A 19,585-nucleotide genomic window follows, 5' to 3' on the forward strand; every position below is an offset into this window, starting at 1 on the left:
CCAAAATATTTTAAGGTGGAGTTAGAACATTTCATAATGCTCACCGAGTAATTCTTCCTTTGCTTAGTGCTGGTGTTTTAACTGTCCTATATTTCCTCACAATATCTCTATGTGATGGATCTATTCACAAACACAAAATTCCCAAATCTCTCTGTAGTCCAGGCTTCCTTGCCTCTGGAATAGATATGATATCAAACTATTAAAATATACTTTAAAACTTTTGAAAACCTGAAGTTCTCACCAAATCAATGACTTATGTGTCTTAGATGAATGAGATAGTTTGTCACCTCCTTCCTGTGAATAACTAATATTTATTGCCTGGACTATTGAAGTAGCTTTTAGTGTGTGTTTGCATATGTGTGTGTGTGTATTTGTGTGTGAATGTCATAAGGAATAGAGAATTCACTTTTTGCTATAAAGTAATCCAAAAATATTGTTGGCAAAAAGTTCTTCATCTTTACCTACTCCTGCTTCCCTCTTATTTTAATGATCATCCTGTGTCTTTGAGACCTTTTTTTTTTTTTAATGCTGAAATGCCTTTCTAATTTGTCTCCTGCTTTTTCCCATGACTCCTATTCAGTCTCTTCAAATAATGCTTGCCAATTATCTTAGAATTATTTTCTTGCTTTGTTTTGGACTGATTAAGGTTCTCTTTCCTTCATTTTATTTTTCTCCTTCATTAATTAGAAGTTATATACTAAATTCTTTGTACTTGCACTGGTTAACAGAAGACTAAAGTTAGTATCTGTAGGCCTCAAAAATATTATTAGAAGCTTAGAATGCTCTGACTTCTATTATCATCATTCTCTTCTACTGATTTATAATATTGTCCAGGATTTTACATCTACACTTTTCTTTAAATCACAAATTAGACATTATATTTCTTGCTTTATAAGTCAGTGCTCTTCATCTAGGCTCATTCTGATACCTTCTTCCTTTAAAATTCCTTTAGTGAAGCTAATTTTGTTAGCCTGAAAAATCTTTATTTCATCTTCATTCTATAGAGTTTTTCTTGATATAGAATCTGGCAGAAAGTTATTTTCTTTTAGTATTTTGAAGGTATTTTGCTGTTGAAAGTTGGTAATCACTCTAATTGTCTTTTTGGGTAATCTGTCTTTTCTCACTGATGGCTTTGATGTCTTATCTTTGGTGCTGTACTCATTGTTTCACTGTGATGGTATGAATGTGGTTTTCTGTTACTTTATTTTAGAATTCTTGGTTTTAAAAAAAGCTGGCGGCCCTAAGTAGTTTGCCTCAGTGATAGAGCATTGGACTACGGACTGGAAGGTCTTGGGTTCGATTCTGGTCAAGGGCACATGCTCGGGTTGTGGACTCTATCCCCAGTGGGGGGCGTGCAGGAGGCAGCCAATCAATAATACTCTCTCATCATTGATGTTTCTGCCTCTCTCTCCCTCTCCCTTCCTCTCTGAAATTACTAAAAATTAAAAAAAAAAAATCTGGCGGATTGGTGTTTTTCATCAGTTCTGGAGAATTCTCAACCGTATCTATCCTAATAATGCTTCTTCCCAGTTCTCTTAGATGACAGATGTTTATTGAATCTTCTCACTGTAAACTCCAAGTCTCATAACCTTTCCTAGCTTCCATCTTTAACTCTTTGTGCTGCATTTTGGTACATATCAGCATTCTACTGCATTCAGAATATATCTTCCAGTTCCCTCTTGCACATGTGCTTCATATGATGTTACCCTTTTTAGTTATTGTATTTTTTCATATTAGAAATTAAATTTGTATTATAAAATTGCCTGGCCATATTTTTATCATCAGTTTCGATAATCTATGGATCCCCTTTTATGCTCTCAATTTCCTATTTTGTTTCTTTAAATATGGTGGAATATAGTTATTTTATATTCTGTATTTGGTAATTTAAATATTTATTTCTATGCCATTACCATATAATCTTATCAGTTTATAATCTTGATAATTGGTAAAGTGACTAACGCCACTACATCTTATTCCTTTTAAAAATTGTTAGCTATTTTTAATTCTTTGCACTTCTATGTGAATCTTAGAATCAGCATATCCAAGTCCATAAAAAACTAGTAGAAATTTTATTTGAATTATAATGAATTTATCAAATACTGCGTGAGAAATGGAAATCTTTATAATAGCCTTCTTTTTCATTAAATAAACATACAAATTCTGGTTAAGTTTTCTTTGTATTTTATTAAAGTTTCATAATTTCCTTTCTAAAGATCTCATGCATCTTCTATTTGATTTATTCCTAAAGTGCTTTTATTTTTTTGTTGCTATTATAAATGATATCTTTATTTTTTTCCATTTTTTTAATGTATATAATTTTATTGATTTCAGAGAGGAAAGGAGAAGGAGAGAGAGATAGAAACATCAATGATGAGAATTATGATCAGCTTCCTCCTGCACGCCCCTTTTGGGATCAAGCCCACAACCCAGGCATGTGCCCTTGACTGGAATCAAATCCAGGACCTTTCAGTAAACAGGCTGATGCTCTATCCACTGAGCCAAACTGGCCAGGGCTCCATTTTTCTTTGTATTGCTCATGTATAAGAGTGTAATTACTAATTACTTTCTAATGCAAATCTGATGAATATATACCTTTGCTTAAAATCTTCCTATGGTTTACTCACCTTCTGCATACAAAGTTCACACAGTAATGATCTGGCATGATTAGAACCATTTTTGACTTTCTACCATGCCTCATCTTCTGTAACTTCATATTTTGAGACTTGTGCTTTAGTTATATGGAATCTGTCATAATTCTGTGGACAAACTCTGATTTTTGAAATAAGATGTTTATTGAGACATAATTTACGTATCTCAGAATTCAAATTTTTAAGTACAATTTAGTGATTTTTAGTAAATTTAGTATATTGGACTACCACTGCTATCTAAATCCAGAACATTTTTATCAACTCAAAAAGGAAGCCCTGTACTCATTAGCAGTCACTTCTCATTCCTCCTTTTCTGCCCCAATCATTTGCAGTCAGTAATCTAGTTCCTTTTCTTTATAGATATGTGTATTCTGGGCATTTCATACAAATGTAATCAGATGATATGTGGCCTCTGTGTCTTGTTTCTTTCACTTAGCATGTTTTCAAGTTTCATAGCATGTATCTGTATGCCATTCATTTTTATAGTTGAATAATATTAAATTATATGGGTAGTGTCACATTTTGTTTATCCATTTACCAGTTGATGAACATATGGATTGTTTCCACTTTTTGGCTATTATGAATAATGCTATTATGAACATTTGTGTACAAGTTTTTGTATGAATATTTTCAGTTTTTCTGGGTTTATTTTTAGGAATAGTATTCCTGGACCATATGGTAACTCCATGTTTAAGTTTTTGAGACCTGCCAAAGTTTTCCACAATGTCTGTACCATTTTATATTCTCACTGGCAATGTATGAGGGTTTCCAATTTTTCCACATCCCTGCCAACACGTTGACTTTTTTTATTATAGCCATCTTCATGGGTATGAAGAGGTTTTGATTCGGATTTCCATAGATTAATGTTGTTGAGCATCTTTTCATGTGCTTATTGGTCATTTGTATATCTCTTTGGAGAAATTTCTTGCCGGGGTCCAACCCCAGCAGGTCCAGGGGTTCCCAAAGGCGTAGACGGAGTCGGCGAAGAAGGAAGGACACGGAGACAGCGTTCAGTTGATCAGCAGCCTAGCCAGGATCTCTAGCCAGGATCTCCAGTCAAGTTCTGGTCTGGATCTCCAGCGAAGTTCTGTTCAGGATCTCCAGCCAGGTTCTGTGTCCATGTTCTCTTGCTAGGTTCTCCAGCCAGGTTCTGTCCAGGTTCTCCAGCCAGGTTCAGTCACCAGGTTCTAGTCAGGTTCTCTTGCCAATTTCTGTAGTCAGGTTCAGTCCAGGATCTTTTGCCATGTTCTCTCCAGCGAAGTTCTTCTGTCTCTAAGTTCTGTGTAGGTTCTGTCTTCTAAGTTCTGTCTTCTAAGTTCTGTGTTCTAAGTTCTGTGTCTTGCTGTCTTATTACATCTGTATTTATACCAGTTGATTCAATCCTATCAATCTCTATTACAAAGGTTAGGGCGTTTCTTATCTCCATTCCAGGGAGTAAAGATTATGTAGCTTAAGCATGATTGTTCGTAAAGTGATTAATTACCCACCTGGCACTAGTTAAGAGGTTTTATTCCCTCCCTAACTTCAGGGGAAAATCCCTACCTGGGGAAACAACCTTTCTCAGAGACCTTGGTTAAAACACATAGTGCCAAGAAGGTGAGCAAACATATTAAGAACAGTATGCCATATATGCCAGGTCCCTTGAAACAGCAAGCATGGACCGGCTCCCGGCAATTTCTATTAAAATCTTTTGCCTTTTAGCCTGGCCAGAGTAGCTCAGTGGTTGAATGTCGACCTATGAACTAGAAGGTCACGGTTCGATTCCCAGTTGGGGCATATGCCCAGGTTCTGGGCTCGATCCCCAGTGTGGGGCATGCAGGAGGCAGCTGATTGACAATTCTCTCTCATCACTGATGTTTCTCTCTCTCTCCCTCTCCTTTCCTCTCATCAATAATAAATATATTAAAAAAATCTTTTGCCCTTTAGAAAATTGGATTAGTTTTCTGATTATGGTTCAATGGTAAGAGTTTTTTATAGAGTCTGGATACTAAATCTTTAACAGATATAGGATTTGTAAAAATCCTTTCCCAATCTTTGGGTTATTTCTTCACTTTTTAAATAGTGTTCTTTGAAGCACAAAAGTTTTAAATTTTGATGAATTACAATTTATTTTTTCTTTGTACTTTTGGTATCATGTCTAAAAAAACTAATTCAGGGTCACAAAGATTTCCATCTTTGTTTTCCTCTAAGAGTTTTATAATTTTAACTAGAGGCCTGGTGAATGAAAATTCGTGCACTTGGGGTGGGGGTCCCTCAGCCTGGCCTGCACCCTCTCGCAAACCAGTAGCCCTCGGGGGATGTCCGACTGGTTCATTGATTTTTAAGGAGAAAAAGGGAGAGGGAGAGAGTGACAGAAACATCAATGATGAGAGAGAGTCATTGATGGGTTGCCTCCTGCACGCCCCCTACTGGGGATTGATCCCACAACCTGGGCATGTGCCCTGACTGGGAATTGAACCAGGGACCTCGTAGTTCATAGATTGATGCTCAACCACTGAGTCACACAGCTGGGTGGGGGCTTTGCTTTTAAGTGTATATATGTTTATAATTATTATATTTCCATGATAGATTATCCCTTTCATCATTATAAAATGTCCTTTCTAGTCTTAAAATCTAATGTATCTGATATTAGTATAGCCTTTTCAGCTCTTTCTTTGGTTACTCTTTGTATGGTGTATATTTTACCATTCTTTCACTGTTTGCTTATTTGTGTCTTTGAATTCTAAAGTTTCAAAACTAATTTCTGGCTCTTTATTGATATTTCTACTTGATGATATATGCTTTTTATATATTTCTTTCATTTTTTAAGGTATTGCTTTATTTAGTTCTTTTGAATGTATTTGTCATGGATCATGTAAAGTTCTTGCCTGGTATGACCAACACCTGGGTTTCTTTAGAGACAGTTCTCTCGACTGCTTTTCCCTCTCTCTATAGTCCATAATTTCCTATTTCTTTTCATGGCTTATAATTTTTTGTTGAGAATTGGACAGTTTAAGTAATATAATGTGGCAACTCTGGAAATTACATTTCTCTCTTTTTCCAGGATTTGTTTAGTGACTCCCTTGGTCTGATTATGTAAAGTCTCAATTAAAAAATAATAATTATTTGCCACCAAAGTCTCTCCTCAGTTGGGTTAGTGGTTAGCTAATGATAGGTCAGATATTTTCTTGAACACCTAGAACCAATAAGTCGTTTAGCTTTTGCCGAGTGGCTTTCCATGTACATTGGCATGAGTTTCATGCTCTGATGCAGTTTACAACTTGTAGCCTTTACTTTTTTCTTGTGCAGAGCCTCAATATCAGCCAGATGTGAGGGACTAGAGCTTTCTCAAATCTTTCCTGGTCATGCATAATGCCCTGTACTTGTGTGTGGCCTTCTGGATTTCCAGGAATGTGTCAGTTTTTCAGAGTTCTCTATAGACTTTTTATTCCAATTTTTCTATGTAAAGTTTTCTGTTCATTCTCTTATTATTTCTATTTGTTATCACTGCCTAAGACACTGCAGTGTTATACAGTTGCTGCTGATTGTTTTCAGCAAACGCTCTGAGATAGAGCTTTTCACACAGCGTGAGTTCTGAGTCAGGTTAAAGAAAAAGTCTGAGAATAGAGTTTTTCTTTTTTTTTTATTATTTGTTTACTTACTTATTTTTTATTGTTTAAAGTATTGCTTATGTCTTCTTTTTCCCCCATCGACCCTTCCCTAGCCACTCTCACCCCCCAGGACAAGCCCCCACTGCCCCAGTGTCCATGGTCCATGTCCACTGGTTATGCTAATATGCATGCATACAAGTCCTTTGGTTGCTCTCTAACCCCCTCCCCCCCTACCCCCAGGTTTGATGGTTCCTTTGGTGTTTCTCTGTCTCTGGATCTATTTTTATTCACCAGTTTATGTTGTTTATTATATTCCACAAATGAGTGAGATCATGTGATAGAAAATAAGCGTTTTTCTAGAGAACTTCCTGACAGGTCTAATCAGGACGTTTTGGGCTCTTTGGTGAGTCCAAGTCTTTTGTTTCCTCCACTATTTGCTAGGCTAGTAGTTTGCATTTACTGTAGTTATGAGCTGTATTTTTTAAGAGTACTATGGAACTGGGAGAGAATAATGGGAATAGGACAAGTTAAAATGTCACAGGATCACTGTTTTTATTGAGACTTAGTCATTTTTCTTTCTTTTTTTAAATATTTTATTGATTTTTTACAGAGAGGAAGGGAGAAGGATAGAGAGTTAGAAACATCGATGAGAGAGAAACATCGATCAGCTGCCTCCTGCACACCCCCTACTGGGGATGTGCCCGCAACCAAGGTACATGCCCTTGACTGGAATCAAACCTGGGACCCTTCACTCCCCAGGCCGACGCTCTATCCATTGAGCCAAACCGGTTAGGGCTAGTCATTTTTCTTTAATAAAAGTTCTTCCAATTGTTGCAAGCCTTTGGGTAATTTCCAGAGTTGTGAAAAAATTGATCTTAGCAATTTTTGCCAGCTTTCTCATTCCTTTTATGGAGGAACAGATTTTTGGAGGTCATCAATTTTCTATTTTGGAAGTGTCCCTCTATCCCTTGATTTTTTCTTTTTGGATCCTTGCCCAAGGACATGTTTCCACTAATTTGAGACAGAGAGGAAGGAAGGGAGGGAGAGAGATAAGATTGGGGGACTGGGGGAGAGAAAGAAACATCAGTATGAGAAAGAAACATCAATCATTTTCTCCTGTAGATATCCCAACTGGGGATTGAACCTACAACTTAGGTATGTACCCTGACTGAGAATCGAACCAGAAACTTTTTGGTGTAGAGGACAGACACTCCAACCATGTGAGCCACCCAGCCCAGCTCCACCTGATATTTTTACACCTGTTTTGTTCCCCATGCCTCACTTTACCTTTTTGGAAACTACAATACTTTTTCCCAAGATTCAGCTCATATACATGTATATATATTTTGTTGTTGTTATTTTTAATCTTCACCCCAGCATATTTTTCCATTGATTTTTAGAGAGAGTGGAAGGAGGTGGAGAGACAGAGAGAGGAACATTGATGTGAGAGGGACACATCAGAAAACTCAATTTTTATCCATATAGATAAGGACATTTTTTGTAACACATTTTAGAAGTTACTTAAGAAATTTCAGGACCATTTTATAAAATACGCAGATTGATTTATTGACTTGTGTACAGCTTTTACACAAAAAACTTAGTCTCCCCCAAAACTTTTAAACCCATCAGAGACTTTCTTATCTTCATTTAGTTGACTTGATTAGGGATAGCTTATAACTGTTTTTGAAATTCTATCTAGTCTCCAGAAGTGGGAAATTTTTCAGAATGTAGTTATTTTAAAGAATTTATGACAGTCTCTGAAGTCTGTTTCAAACAAAAGTGTTAGAAAACTGTATTAAATTACGGCAGTGGTGTAAAAAATCAATGTCAGTATCTTTGATGGTAGTATTTATTTTTTAGTTTCTGTGCATATATCTACATATACAAATATGTAATTTGTTTGGTATAAAGTAGATCCTAAAGTGGTAACTGTTTTGTCTTACTGTTACCAAATACTTAAAACACAGGAGAATGCTAATAATTGATTTTTGTTGGGAAGCTCTTACCTTGGAAACATTTATATAGAGTCGTGTGTTGCTTAATGATGGGGATGCATTCTGAGAAACGTGTCGTTAGGGAATTTTGTACTTTGGTGAACATTATACTTACACAAATCTAGATTGTACAGCCTACTACACCTCTAGGCTATTTGGTATAGCTTATTGTTCCTAGACTATAAACCTGCACCGCATGTTACTGTACCAGACAACAGGAGATTAAATAAAGCATAAGAGAAAATGATGCTATCAAGAGGTGCTGTCACTGTGAAACCATGAGGCTGCTGTGGATGTACGTAACACAGCATTCTGCTTTACAGCAAACTTTCCCCTGTAAGTAGAAAAAGTATACTTTAAAGTAATGACAAAAAAGTATTGTGTAGTAAATACATAAACCATAGTCATTTATTACCATTATCATCAAGTATTATGTACCGTACATAATTGTATGTACTCTACTTTTATACGACTGTCAGCACAATAGTTTGTTTACACAGTATCATCCCAGACACATGAGTGATGCATTGCACAATGACATTATGATGGCTACGATGTCACTAGGCAATAGGAATTTTTCAGCTCCATTATAATCATAGTAAGGATCATCACTGAACATGCCATCCATTGTTATGCAGCGTATGTCTCTACATAGTTGTCAGTTAATGAGAAATACATGATATTTGCATTCTTATGGAAATAATCTTAAAAATGATGGCTACTTTCCAGGGTCTGATCTAACAGCTAATGTACTTGATGCCTGTTTAGGACTGTTGACTGCAAACAAAAGAACCCATCTCAAATTAGTTCACCATAAAACAAATTTTATTGGCTGAAAACCAGAAACTTCGTGTCCTGGATAGATATTTATAGTTATATTAGCCTTTTTGTAAGCATTTTTAATGCCTACACAAGATGCTATCCTATGTGACATTATTTACCATTTTTAATCATGTGCATGTTGCTGGAAATATAGGTTTCCACATTTTCAGCTATAATTTACTTATAATGGAATTCTATAAATAAAATCGAGACAAAGAATATGAATATTTTTTGCCCTAGCTGGTTTGGGTCAGTGGTTAGAGTGTTGGCCTGAGGACTGAAGGGTCCTGGGTTCATTTCTGGCCAAGGGCACATGCCTGGCTTGTGGACTCGATCCCTAGTAGGTGGTATGTAGGAGGCAGCCGATCAATGATTCTCTTTCATCATTGATGTTTCTGTATCTCCCTCTCCTTTCCTCTCTGAAATCAATAAAAATATATTTATAAAAAGAATATGGATATTTTAAGGTTCTTAATATATGATGTACAATTTTCATGTATGATTATGGTAGTAATATTTACTAATTTCCATATTCACCAAGAGTGGATGAAAAAATAATTGATTACAGAATATTTTTGCTAACAAATATAATGATGCTTTAAATTATTAAATGATTATCTTGGGTAGAGGGATTTTATTTTAGGCAGTAAGGAACACAACTATTCATTGTGGCTATGATAGATAATAAAGGAAGGTATAAATGAGGATAACTCTTAGATATATGTCTCTTGCTTTGATCTTTTCTCTGGACCTTATACTTGCAAATCTGCCAGTTCCATATCTCCAATTGGATGTCCAGTAGGCATCTCTAACTTAACATGTGCCCAACTGTGCTCTTGATATTTTATTCAAACCTTTCCTGTTGTCTGTCAAGAACTGTTAAGAATTTGAGCCCCAGCTAGTTTGGCTCAGTGGATAGAGTGTCTGCCTGAGGACTGAAGGGTCCTGGCTTCGATTCTGGTCAAGGGCATGTACCTTGGTTGCAGGCTTGATCCCCGGCTCTGGTTGGGCCCGTGTGGGAAGCAACCAATCAATATGTTTCTCTCACATCGATGTTTCTCTCTCTCTGTCTCTCCCTGTCCCTTAAAAAAAAAAAAAAGAATTTGAGATTTTACCCTACTTATAAGCTGTCAAGGTAGCTTCCCATAGTTTCATGAATGCTGGCAGAAGAGATGAGACTTGAAGGATTTTATTTCTTACAGCAATAGCTGCAGCCAGAGGATTAGCATTGGCTCCATTTCCCAGAGCCTCTGTTTCCACAGGGCTATGTGAAAGGGCCAGCTGACACCTGCACATGGAGTGGATTGTCTTACAAGGCAGGAACCCTGAGCTTAGGGTACTGGAACCTTTTATAATGGGCAGCAGGCCAGCCCCAGGGAAGAAGGGGGTGGAGGGTCAACCTCTAGTTAGTTTTGTTCCTAGCGTCTAGCACCTTTTACAGTGTTTGGTACCTGTGAGCAGTTTATATATACAGGGTATCCCAAAATGTGTATACACACTTTAACAGCTGATAGCTCAATTGATGTTACTTTCTTTTCAGCCAGACTAAGCTTTGAACAAAGGAAATTCATCCTAAAATGCTACTGAAAGTTTGAAAACACAGTTGAAGTACAAACACTGCCTTTATAATTATTTAAAGTGTGTATACATTTTTTGGGGGGATACTCTGTATCCCCCCCAAAAAATGTATACACACTTTAACAGCTGACAACTCACTTAATTTTTACTACTTTCCAGGTTTAACTGATTTGAAATAATGGGTGAAGCCAGACAAAGCTTTGAACAAAGAAAATTTATCCACTAGACTTTTTTATGGGGATACACAAAAGATAAAGTTTACGGTACAAAACTGGCAATATTTGATGAATTGAGGATGCACAAATACTAAACGAAACGATTCTTGATGCTTACGATTCCATTGCTTTGCCTTATCAGTAGTGCCTAGACCAGAATGGTCATCAGTTTGAAAACAGGAATTGACAAAAAAATATTCATTTCTGTAGATTTGTATAAATTTTGAAAATGAACTTTATGCTAATAAACACTGACTTTATAATCACTCAAAGTGTGTATACCTTTTTTTGGGACACCTATATTGTTGAATGGATAGATAATTATTTACATGGTAAAGAAGTGAAATTCTGTTTTCAGAATTTGCAGCATATATTAGAAGTACTATATAGTCAAATCAAGGGAAAATGATGAATTAGTGATTAATTGCTTTTTATTCATAGAGGATCAATATAATGATTTCAGCTTATCAATTAGAACTTCTTTCAGTACAACCAGTTTATTAATATTAAGTCATTCACTCAGCAAATACTTGAGTACCAGGCAATGTGGTAGGCATTGATGATACTTTGATAAATGAGGTGTACACAGTCTCTGTCTTATGGAACTTACAACCCAGTTGTGAAGAGAGGTACTGAATAAGTATAACACGTATAAATGTTGTGGTGGATAAGTTTTTAGAAGTTTTTGTTGTAGGGGTTGCAAACTCAGATGTCTGCACAGGCCAGGCAGGTAATGTAAAAGAGAGTGAGAACATTGAAACAGCCAAGAGTAGAGGAAGCTGTGATGAACTGCAGAGAACATGAACTGTGTAAATGGTACAGCAACTGACTGCTCAGTTTTATTGATATCATATAGGAGTGAGGACCCATTCTTTCCTTATTTCCAAGTTTTTTCAAGAGAAACTGAAAAGTCTAGATTGTCATCCAAGGTATTACAATTTTCTAAGGTACTGTGTAGTCCAAGTCAAACATAGTTTTGACTTACAGTCCTCTTTTATATAAGGAATATAGCCTTTTAACTAAGGTTCTATCAAGAAAAAAACTGTGGAGTTGTGAGGGCGTGAGGACATTCTATATAGATTACCCTATTTTCATTTTATTCCTCCTAAATTTTAATGTTATTCCCAAATCCTCTTATTTGTAATTTATTTATTTATACACACACACACACACACTAGAGGCCTGGTGCATGAAAATTCATGCACTGGAAGGGGGGGGTCTCTCAGCCCGGCCTGCCTCCTCTCACAGTCCAGGAGCCCCCAGGGGTGGGAGGCGACAGGCGATCAGGGGAAGGAAATGCCCCATCACATCTCTGCTGCTGCCACTGCCGGCAGCACAAGCCTCGGCTGGCCCTGGTTACCTAAGCCTCAGGTTGCCCTGGGGGCTGGGCAGCCGACATCTGAGGCTTGCCTGCGCCTCCGGCTGGCCCTGGGTGCTGGGGGGCTGAGGGGAGTGGGGGACTCCAGAGGCAGGCGCGCGGCGGGGCTGAGGCGACTGGGCGCCGCCATCTTTGAGGGTGTGACAGTCAATTAGCATATCCCCTCCTTATTAGATAGGATGTATACAGGTTTCTTATGGCATAGCTAACAAGACTAGGTGTGGATATAAAAATCATTAGAACATGAAATTCATAAGGGGAAAAAAAAGACCTCTGACTCCATCTTACCAGCTTGTGTTATTGGACTAGCTGCTTACCTTCTTTCTCAGTGCTTAGTTTATTCCTCATCTATACAATGAGAGTAACAGTTAAATTGCCTCACGATGGTATGAGAATTAAATAATGTACTAGGAAATGCTTTGTATGTTGTCAGGGCTCTATGAATGTTGTGTTCTTGCCTTTTCTTTTCAACTCCTCTTTCTCCTATTCCCCAGCCATTCAGTTGTACCTGACTCATTCTTTTATTGCATTGTACTAGATAGCACCTACTGATACAGTAACTTGGGCAATTTTAAAGTACTAATCCTCTTTAGGGATATTTTCAGTTTTAAAAGAAACTCCTAGAGTCATTGCCTTAACCTAATATTATGAAAGTTTGATGTACCGCAGCCCAGAGGTTATTGGGTAGGCAGATCTTTGGCTCAAATCCCACAACCAAATAAATGCCTGTTCCACTTATCTTGAAGACAGCTTTCAAATAATATTGTTTTCTTTGGCAGTGGTTGAAACCAGAAGTTGCTGACAGATTGGTATTTTCTCTCTCATTGATTTGCATGATGTCTGAAGATAAACACAATACAGAAAGACCACATATAATTTTATCTTTTCCTTCCATCTCTCTTCTTTCATTCCTGGGAAACAAACTTGATAGGAGTAAACCCTGCTAAAACCCAGTCTTTCATAAACATGTGCTTGTGTGTGTTGGGATGTTGGAGCTGTAGGTATCTAGGATACCATAAACATTTCAGTGGCAAGAGACTTATGGTGCCTTTGGGGAAGTTGTGTCTGAATAACAAGTAGCAGTGTCTTTCTTGTAAAATAATAATTCTCAGTGGTGGTGGTAAGGTTGGTGGATGGCAAGGGAGAAAAGAATTACCTGGGGGAAAAAATCCTGTGTTTCTTGTTTTTGTTTTGTTTTTTCAATTTTATTATGAAATATTGAAAGAGCACTATAGTGAATAACCATATACCCATGATGTAGATATAACTACTACTCTTTCCTCTAAACATTTTTGAAAAAACGCATGGATAATTCTGAATAAGGTTGATGTATGTACTAGAATAATTATTGTTCATTTACTTAGGTGGCACAGAAAGGTACTATGGTTAGTTAGGACAGTATACCCATATTAAGAATGTATGTGTGTTTAACCGTTAAGCACTATTTATTTATTATTTTTCAATTACAGTTTACATTCAGTATTAATTTGTGTTAGTTTCAGGTGCACAGTGTAGTGGTTAGACAATCATACACTTTACAAGGTTTTGCCCTGATATTTCCAGTGCCCACCTGGCACCAAACGCAGTTAGCAGCAATATTATTGACTTTGTTCCCTATATTGTACTTTACAATCTGTGACTATTTTATAATTACCAGTTTGTACTTTTTAATCCCTTCACTTCTTTTACCCAGTATCCTTTAAGTATTAATGAGTAAAATGACATGAAACCTACAGCCGACTTTCAAATTGTTCACCAATAAAAAACAGTTTACTTTCAAGATTGGATTTAATCAACGATTATGTATGGCATTTTATTGTAATGTCTTTTACAATCTAGAATAATGCTGCCCCCTCATTTTTTTTTACTTCACATGTGGAACACTGTACAAGACAATTAGCCAAAGAGTCAGTATCTTGGACTTTGTAGGATTGTTTCTTTGTGCTTTATTTTTCTTCTAGCCCCTGTTTTCTTAACTGGAAGTTAAGCCTTAAGACTTGCTAGGTTAAAGGTTTTTGGCAGAGGCACTGCATAGGTAATGCTGTTTACTTCATTTCAATCACATCAGGAAGCACATAATGTCTATATCAGCAGTTCTCAACCTGTGTGTCGCTACCCGTTTGGGGGTCGAACGACCCTTTCACAGGGGTTGCCTAAGACCATCCTGCATATCAGATATTTACATTACGATTCATAACAGTAGCAACATTACAGTTATGAGGTAGCAACGAAAATAATTTTATGGTTGGGTCACAACATGAGGAACTGCATTTAAAGGGCCAGAAGGTTGAGAACTACTGGTCTATATTAATGCCAGTGTTAGTGATGCCAAGATTTCTTCCTTGTAAAGGAATGTTTTGCCTTTTGACAATTTGGCATCACGTGACTATCCTATTTCTCATTAACCTTTCATCAAGGATTTTGGCGTACATTGAGGATCCTTGCTGAATCAGTGTTTTTGTTTTTTTAAAAAATATATTTTATTGATTTTTTTTTATAGAGAGGAAGGGAGAGGGGATAGAGAGTTAGAAACATTGATGAAAGAGAAACATTGATCAGCTGCTTCCTGCACACCTCCTACTGGGGATGTGCCCACAACCAACGTACATGACCTTGACCGGAATTGAACCTGGGACCGTTCAGTCCGCAGGCCAATGCTCTCTCCACTGAGCCAAACCAGTTAGGGCTGAATCGGTGTTTTAATAACTTACTTCTCAGTTTTGATATCTTTTTCTCCCAATTATGTTGACAGTCTTTACCATTTTGGGAAGTGAATGGTGTCCTTCAAAGTGTTGGCTAAGATAATAGGTTGAAAATCAGGATTATAGAAAACATTTAATGGTATCTAATTTTATTAACTCATTTCAAGCTGGATTTTCAATTCTTTGGAAAGAAAGTACTGATTAGGAGCTGAGAATCATTTATTGATTACACATTATACCTGAAGAAATTAATTTCTTGACTAAGAAACTGTTTTACTTGTAGTCAGGTTATGTCAAAGAAACTAGTGTATGCTAGTTTTAGCAAGGCATTTAAAAATACCTCTTTTTTTTAAAAAAAATTTTGAGCCATTTGGTTAATTCAAAAGTGTTTTAATAGTTATGCTCTAAACACATTGATTATTCAGTTTGCATTTACAATGAGTACATGATTATTCATTTTGCATTTACAATAAGGCCCTTGTCAGGTTGCTTAGCATCTAGTGAGAGACAGGTTAATCAACAGATAGGATCCAGGTATGCTATGGTATGTACAGGAAGCTATGAGAGGTTTTTTTTTAATGCCAACTCAAAAGTTTATTGACATTTTCTAGGTATTTCTTTACAGTAGCAGAAGCCAAATGGCAGAGCAGTAAAATAAAACGAGCAGAGCTTCTCAGATTAGGCTTAGTTTTACATTACTAATCATTTTTTAAAAAAATCTTTATTCAGATTATTACAGATGTCCGTCTTTTTTCCCCCCCATAGCTCCCCTCCGCCTGGTTCCCACCCCAGGCCCTCGCCACCCCACTGTCCACATCCATAGGTACTGCATACATGCATATAAGATCTTTGTCCCATCTCCTCCACACCCCCCCCCTCCAATTCTCCTTCCCCCCGGGAATTATCAGTCTGCTCCATTTCCATGCCCCCGATTTTATTACATTCACCAGTTTATTCTGTTCATCAGATTTTTTATTTATTTGATTTTTAGATTAATTTGTTGATAGGTATGTATTTTTTGTCACTTTGTTGTTCATAATTTTTTATCTTCACCTTTTTCTTCTTCTTCTTAAAGAATACCCTTCAACATTTCATATAATACTGGTTTGGTGGTGATGAACTCCTTTAGCTTTGTCTTGTCTGTGAAGCTCTTTATCTGACCTTCAATTTTAAATGATAGCTTTGCTGGGTAGAGCAATCTTGGTTGTAGGTCCTTGGTATTCATCACTCTGAGTATTTCTTGCCACTCCCTTCTGGCCTGCATAGTTTCTGTTGAGAAATCAGCTGACAATCATATGGGTACTCCCATATAGGTAACTAACTGTTTTTCTCTTGATGCTTTTAAGATTCTCTTTTTGTCTTTTGCCCTTGGCGTTTTAATTATGATGTGTCTTGGTGTGGTCCTCTTTGGATTCCTCTTGTTTGGGGTTCTCTGAGCTTCCTGGACTTACAAGTCTATTTCTTTTACCAGATAGGGGAAGTTTCCTGTCATTATTTCTTCAAATAGGTTTTCAATATCTTGCTCTCTCTCTTCTTCTGGCACCCCCATAATTTGGATGTTGGTACACTTGAGGTTGTCCCAGAGGCCCCTTACACTATCTTCATATTTTTGGATTCTTTTTTCTTTTTGCTCTTCTGGTTGGGTGTTTTTTGCTTCCTGGTATTTCAAATCTTTGACTTGATTCTTGGGATCCTCTACTCTACTGTTGAATCTCTGTATATTATTCTTTATTTCAGTCAGTGTATGCTTAATTTTTGACTGGTCCTTTTCCATTTTTTTTGGCCTTCTCACTAAGATCCTTGAAAGTTTCACTGAGTTCCTCAGAGGTTTCTAGAAGATTCTTGAGTAACCTTATAACTGTGTTTTTGAACTCTATGTCCAGTAGTTTGCTTTTTTCCATTTCTTTCATTTGTGCATGTTTCTTTGTCTCTGCATTTTGGCTGTTTCCCTGTGTTTGTTTCTATGTATTGTGTAGCTGCTAAGTCTCCTTGAGTTGATAGAGTGGCCTTGTATAGTAGGTGTCCTATAGGGCCCAGTGGCTCAGCCTCCCCAGTCACCTGAGGTGGACACTCTTGGTGCACCCCTTTGTGGGCTGTGTGCACAGTCTTGTTGTAGTTGAGCCTTGATTGCTGTTGGTGTCACTACAGATTAGGCTTAGTTTAGGAATTGACTTCCAGACGTATTGGCTGTGAGGACCAGCTGTGTCTACAGTGGAAGAGCTGCTGTGCAGGAGACACCCTTATGGAGCAGGACTTGCTTCAGTGGGGCTTTAGTGCTTCTCTGAGTCTCCCCCTTGAGTTTGTCACTTATGGATGTGAAGAGTTTTAATCTGGTATGTTCTCACACTGATCACTGGGTACACTGGCTCTTGGATCTTCAAGGAGGTGCAAAGTCAGCCACTGGCTGGGGCCACCCCGCAGGAGCTATGGAGAGATCTGCAGATTCTTCCTCTTTGTATGGGGTTTGGAAGTACCCAGATGAGGCCCAGCTGTGAAGCAAGGCAGGCTGCTGTGGTGCTGGCCTTTGCCTTCTTTTGATAGCTTTGGGGCTCCCTGACCCAGCTGCAGTTTGACAGGTTTTAGGCTGAGAAAGAACCGGCCATTCATTTGCAAAAGCCACTGTGCTCAGCTTGGGTGAGGTTGTAAATTGGATGGGGTGCGGTCTCAGGGAATCTCCAGGGTGGAGCAAACAGCCATGGCTGCCAGTCAGCCCTGCACCAGGGAGGTCCCAGCCTAGGAACTGTGACAGTTGCGAGCACCTCTGTCTGGAAGAAAGCCACCTCTGTGTTCCTGCCCCGATGCCAGACAGTTCAGTTTCTGCCCGTATGTGTCTGGGTCCCCCCGAGTCTCGCCCAGCACTGGAGTTCAGAGCAAGTGGGAGCTTGTATCTCCCTCCCGATTCAAAAAACAGCACATCGGATGCCATCCTGTTCTGCGCCTCCACACCTGCACCCTCCCACCAGTTTCAGTGTGCTTTCTTCTTTACCTCTTTAGTTGTAGTACTTCCACTTAGACAGCTTTCCCGCGGTTCTGGATAATAGTTGTTCTGTATTTTAGTTGTATTTTTTAAAAATATATTTTATAGATTTTTTTTTTACAGAGAGGAAGGGAGAGGGATAGAGAGTTAGAAACATTGATGAGAGAGAAACATCAATCAGCTGCCTCCTGCACACTCCTTACTGGGGATGTGCCCGTAACCAAGGTACATGCCCTTGACCGGAATCGAACCTGGGACCCTTGAGTCCACAGGCCGATGCTCTATTCACTGAGCCAGACTGGTTAGGGCTTTAGTTGTATTTTTGATATGGTTGTGGGAGGCAGGAAGTACATGTGTTTACCTATGAGAGTTTTAAAGAAGTGCTCTGTAAGCTGTAAGGATGTCTAATTATATGAACAAATAAATATTTATTAAGTACTCATTAATGCAGTATTGCATGTCTTCAATATATCCGTTGCTTACTTCCAGGCTCTTTTTGATCATTGCAAATACTAGTACATTCTGAATTGTGGTTTGATTTAAAGTTTTTAAATTGTTGGTAAGGCATATTCTCCTTTTTCTATTGATGCCTTGTCTTAAATAACATCAGTGTTTGGTCATCACAGAGGAGGCAGAGGCTGATGGGTAGGCAATCACTAGTATATGCCAACTATAATATTAATTTATATGTGACAATTTCCACATACCACATAAAAGATATTCACATGCAAAATGAAATTATGGTATTTTAATCTTCAAAACAAATGCATATTCATTTTCATGTTGTCCTCTTAAGTGCTACTTCATGATTGTCATAAGAAGCCAGTGTTTCAATCTAATTTATTAATTGCTTACTGTTCTTACTTTTGTCTTGGGTACAGTCAGTTTATTTCCCTATGAGATTAAGTTCCTCAATATTACATGATTTTGGAAGTAATTTCTGATTCTTTTTAATTAATTGGTACTTGTTCTTCTAGGTGGATTCTCCACAGTTTTCCTGGTGCGGACTCATGGTGGAATCCGCTATGCATTGAAGCGAATGTATGTCAATAACTTGCCTGACCTCAACATTTGTAAAAGGGAAATTAAAATTATGGTAAGTGAAAGAGTAATTCCATTTAAAAAATTGGTATATTTTCTTTTGGTTTTGTATTATAACTTTAACCAGCTTTTAGGCAAACTGCTTGTTGGTTTATGCATATCTAGAAAACCTTCGAACCTCTTTAAACTAACTTGGAAAATTATATGGGACTTTGAAGTATGTTCTTTGTAGCCACACTTAGGGCTAAACACAGCCAACTCTTTCCTGTCCTCTTTCTTTTCTTCTTTACTGTTGTTCAGTGGGCATGCTATTCTGCTTTTTTTTAAAATTAACTATTGATAATTTTGAGGATAGAAAAATTTAGAGAATTATATAATAAACACCAATTTACTCACTACCCAGGTTACTAATTAGAACCTTACATACAGTTGAAGTTTTTTGTGTATTCCACTCCAAACATATCTCTGTACTGTTCCCATCTGGAAAGTAACCACTGTCCTGAGTTTGGTGTTTACCATTCACAAAGGTGTTCATATATTAATTGTATGTGTTTGTATTCAAAGACAGTGATTAGTTTTGCTTTTTATTTTTAAAATCATGCCATAAATTGTTCAGTTTTTTTGGTGTACTCTGCAATAT

General features: G+C 37.5%; 1 protein-coding gene across 5 annotated transcripts in view; it reads left to right on the forward strand.

The window, feature by feature from the left end:
* The window catches only part of BMP2K (BMP2 inducible kinase), a 141,978-nt gene that overhangs the window by 33,718 nt on the left and 88,675 nt on the right, over window positions 1-19,585 (forward strand). For 4 of the 5 annotated variants that reach the window (XM_036337399.1, XM_036337403.1, XM_036337400.1 and 1 more), the window contains exon 2: window positions 18,882-19,000. In XM_036337399.1, the coding sequence (XP_036193292.1) occupies window positions 18,882-19,000 (119 nt within the window). Of the gene's footprint in view, window positions 1-8,495; window positions 8,569-18,881; window positions 19,001-19,585 lie in introns of those variants that run through there. The other variant, XM_036337417.1, reaches the window with a different exon arrangement.

Source organism: Myotis myotis, unplaced genomic scaffold (genome assembly GCF_014108235.1).
Source record: "Myotis myotis isolate mMyoMyo1 unplaced genomic scaffold, mMyoMyo1.p scaffold_m19_p_1, whole genome shotgun sequence".
NCBI classification, from domain to species: domain Eukaryota; kingdom Metazoa; phylum Chordata; class Mammalia; order Chiroptera; family Vespertilionidae; genus Myotis; species Myotis myotis.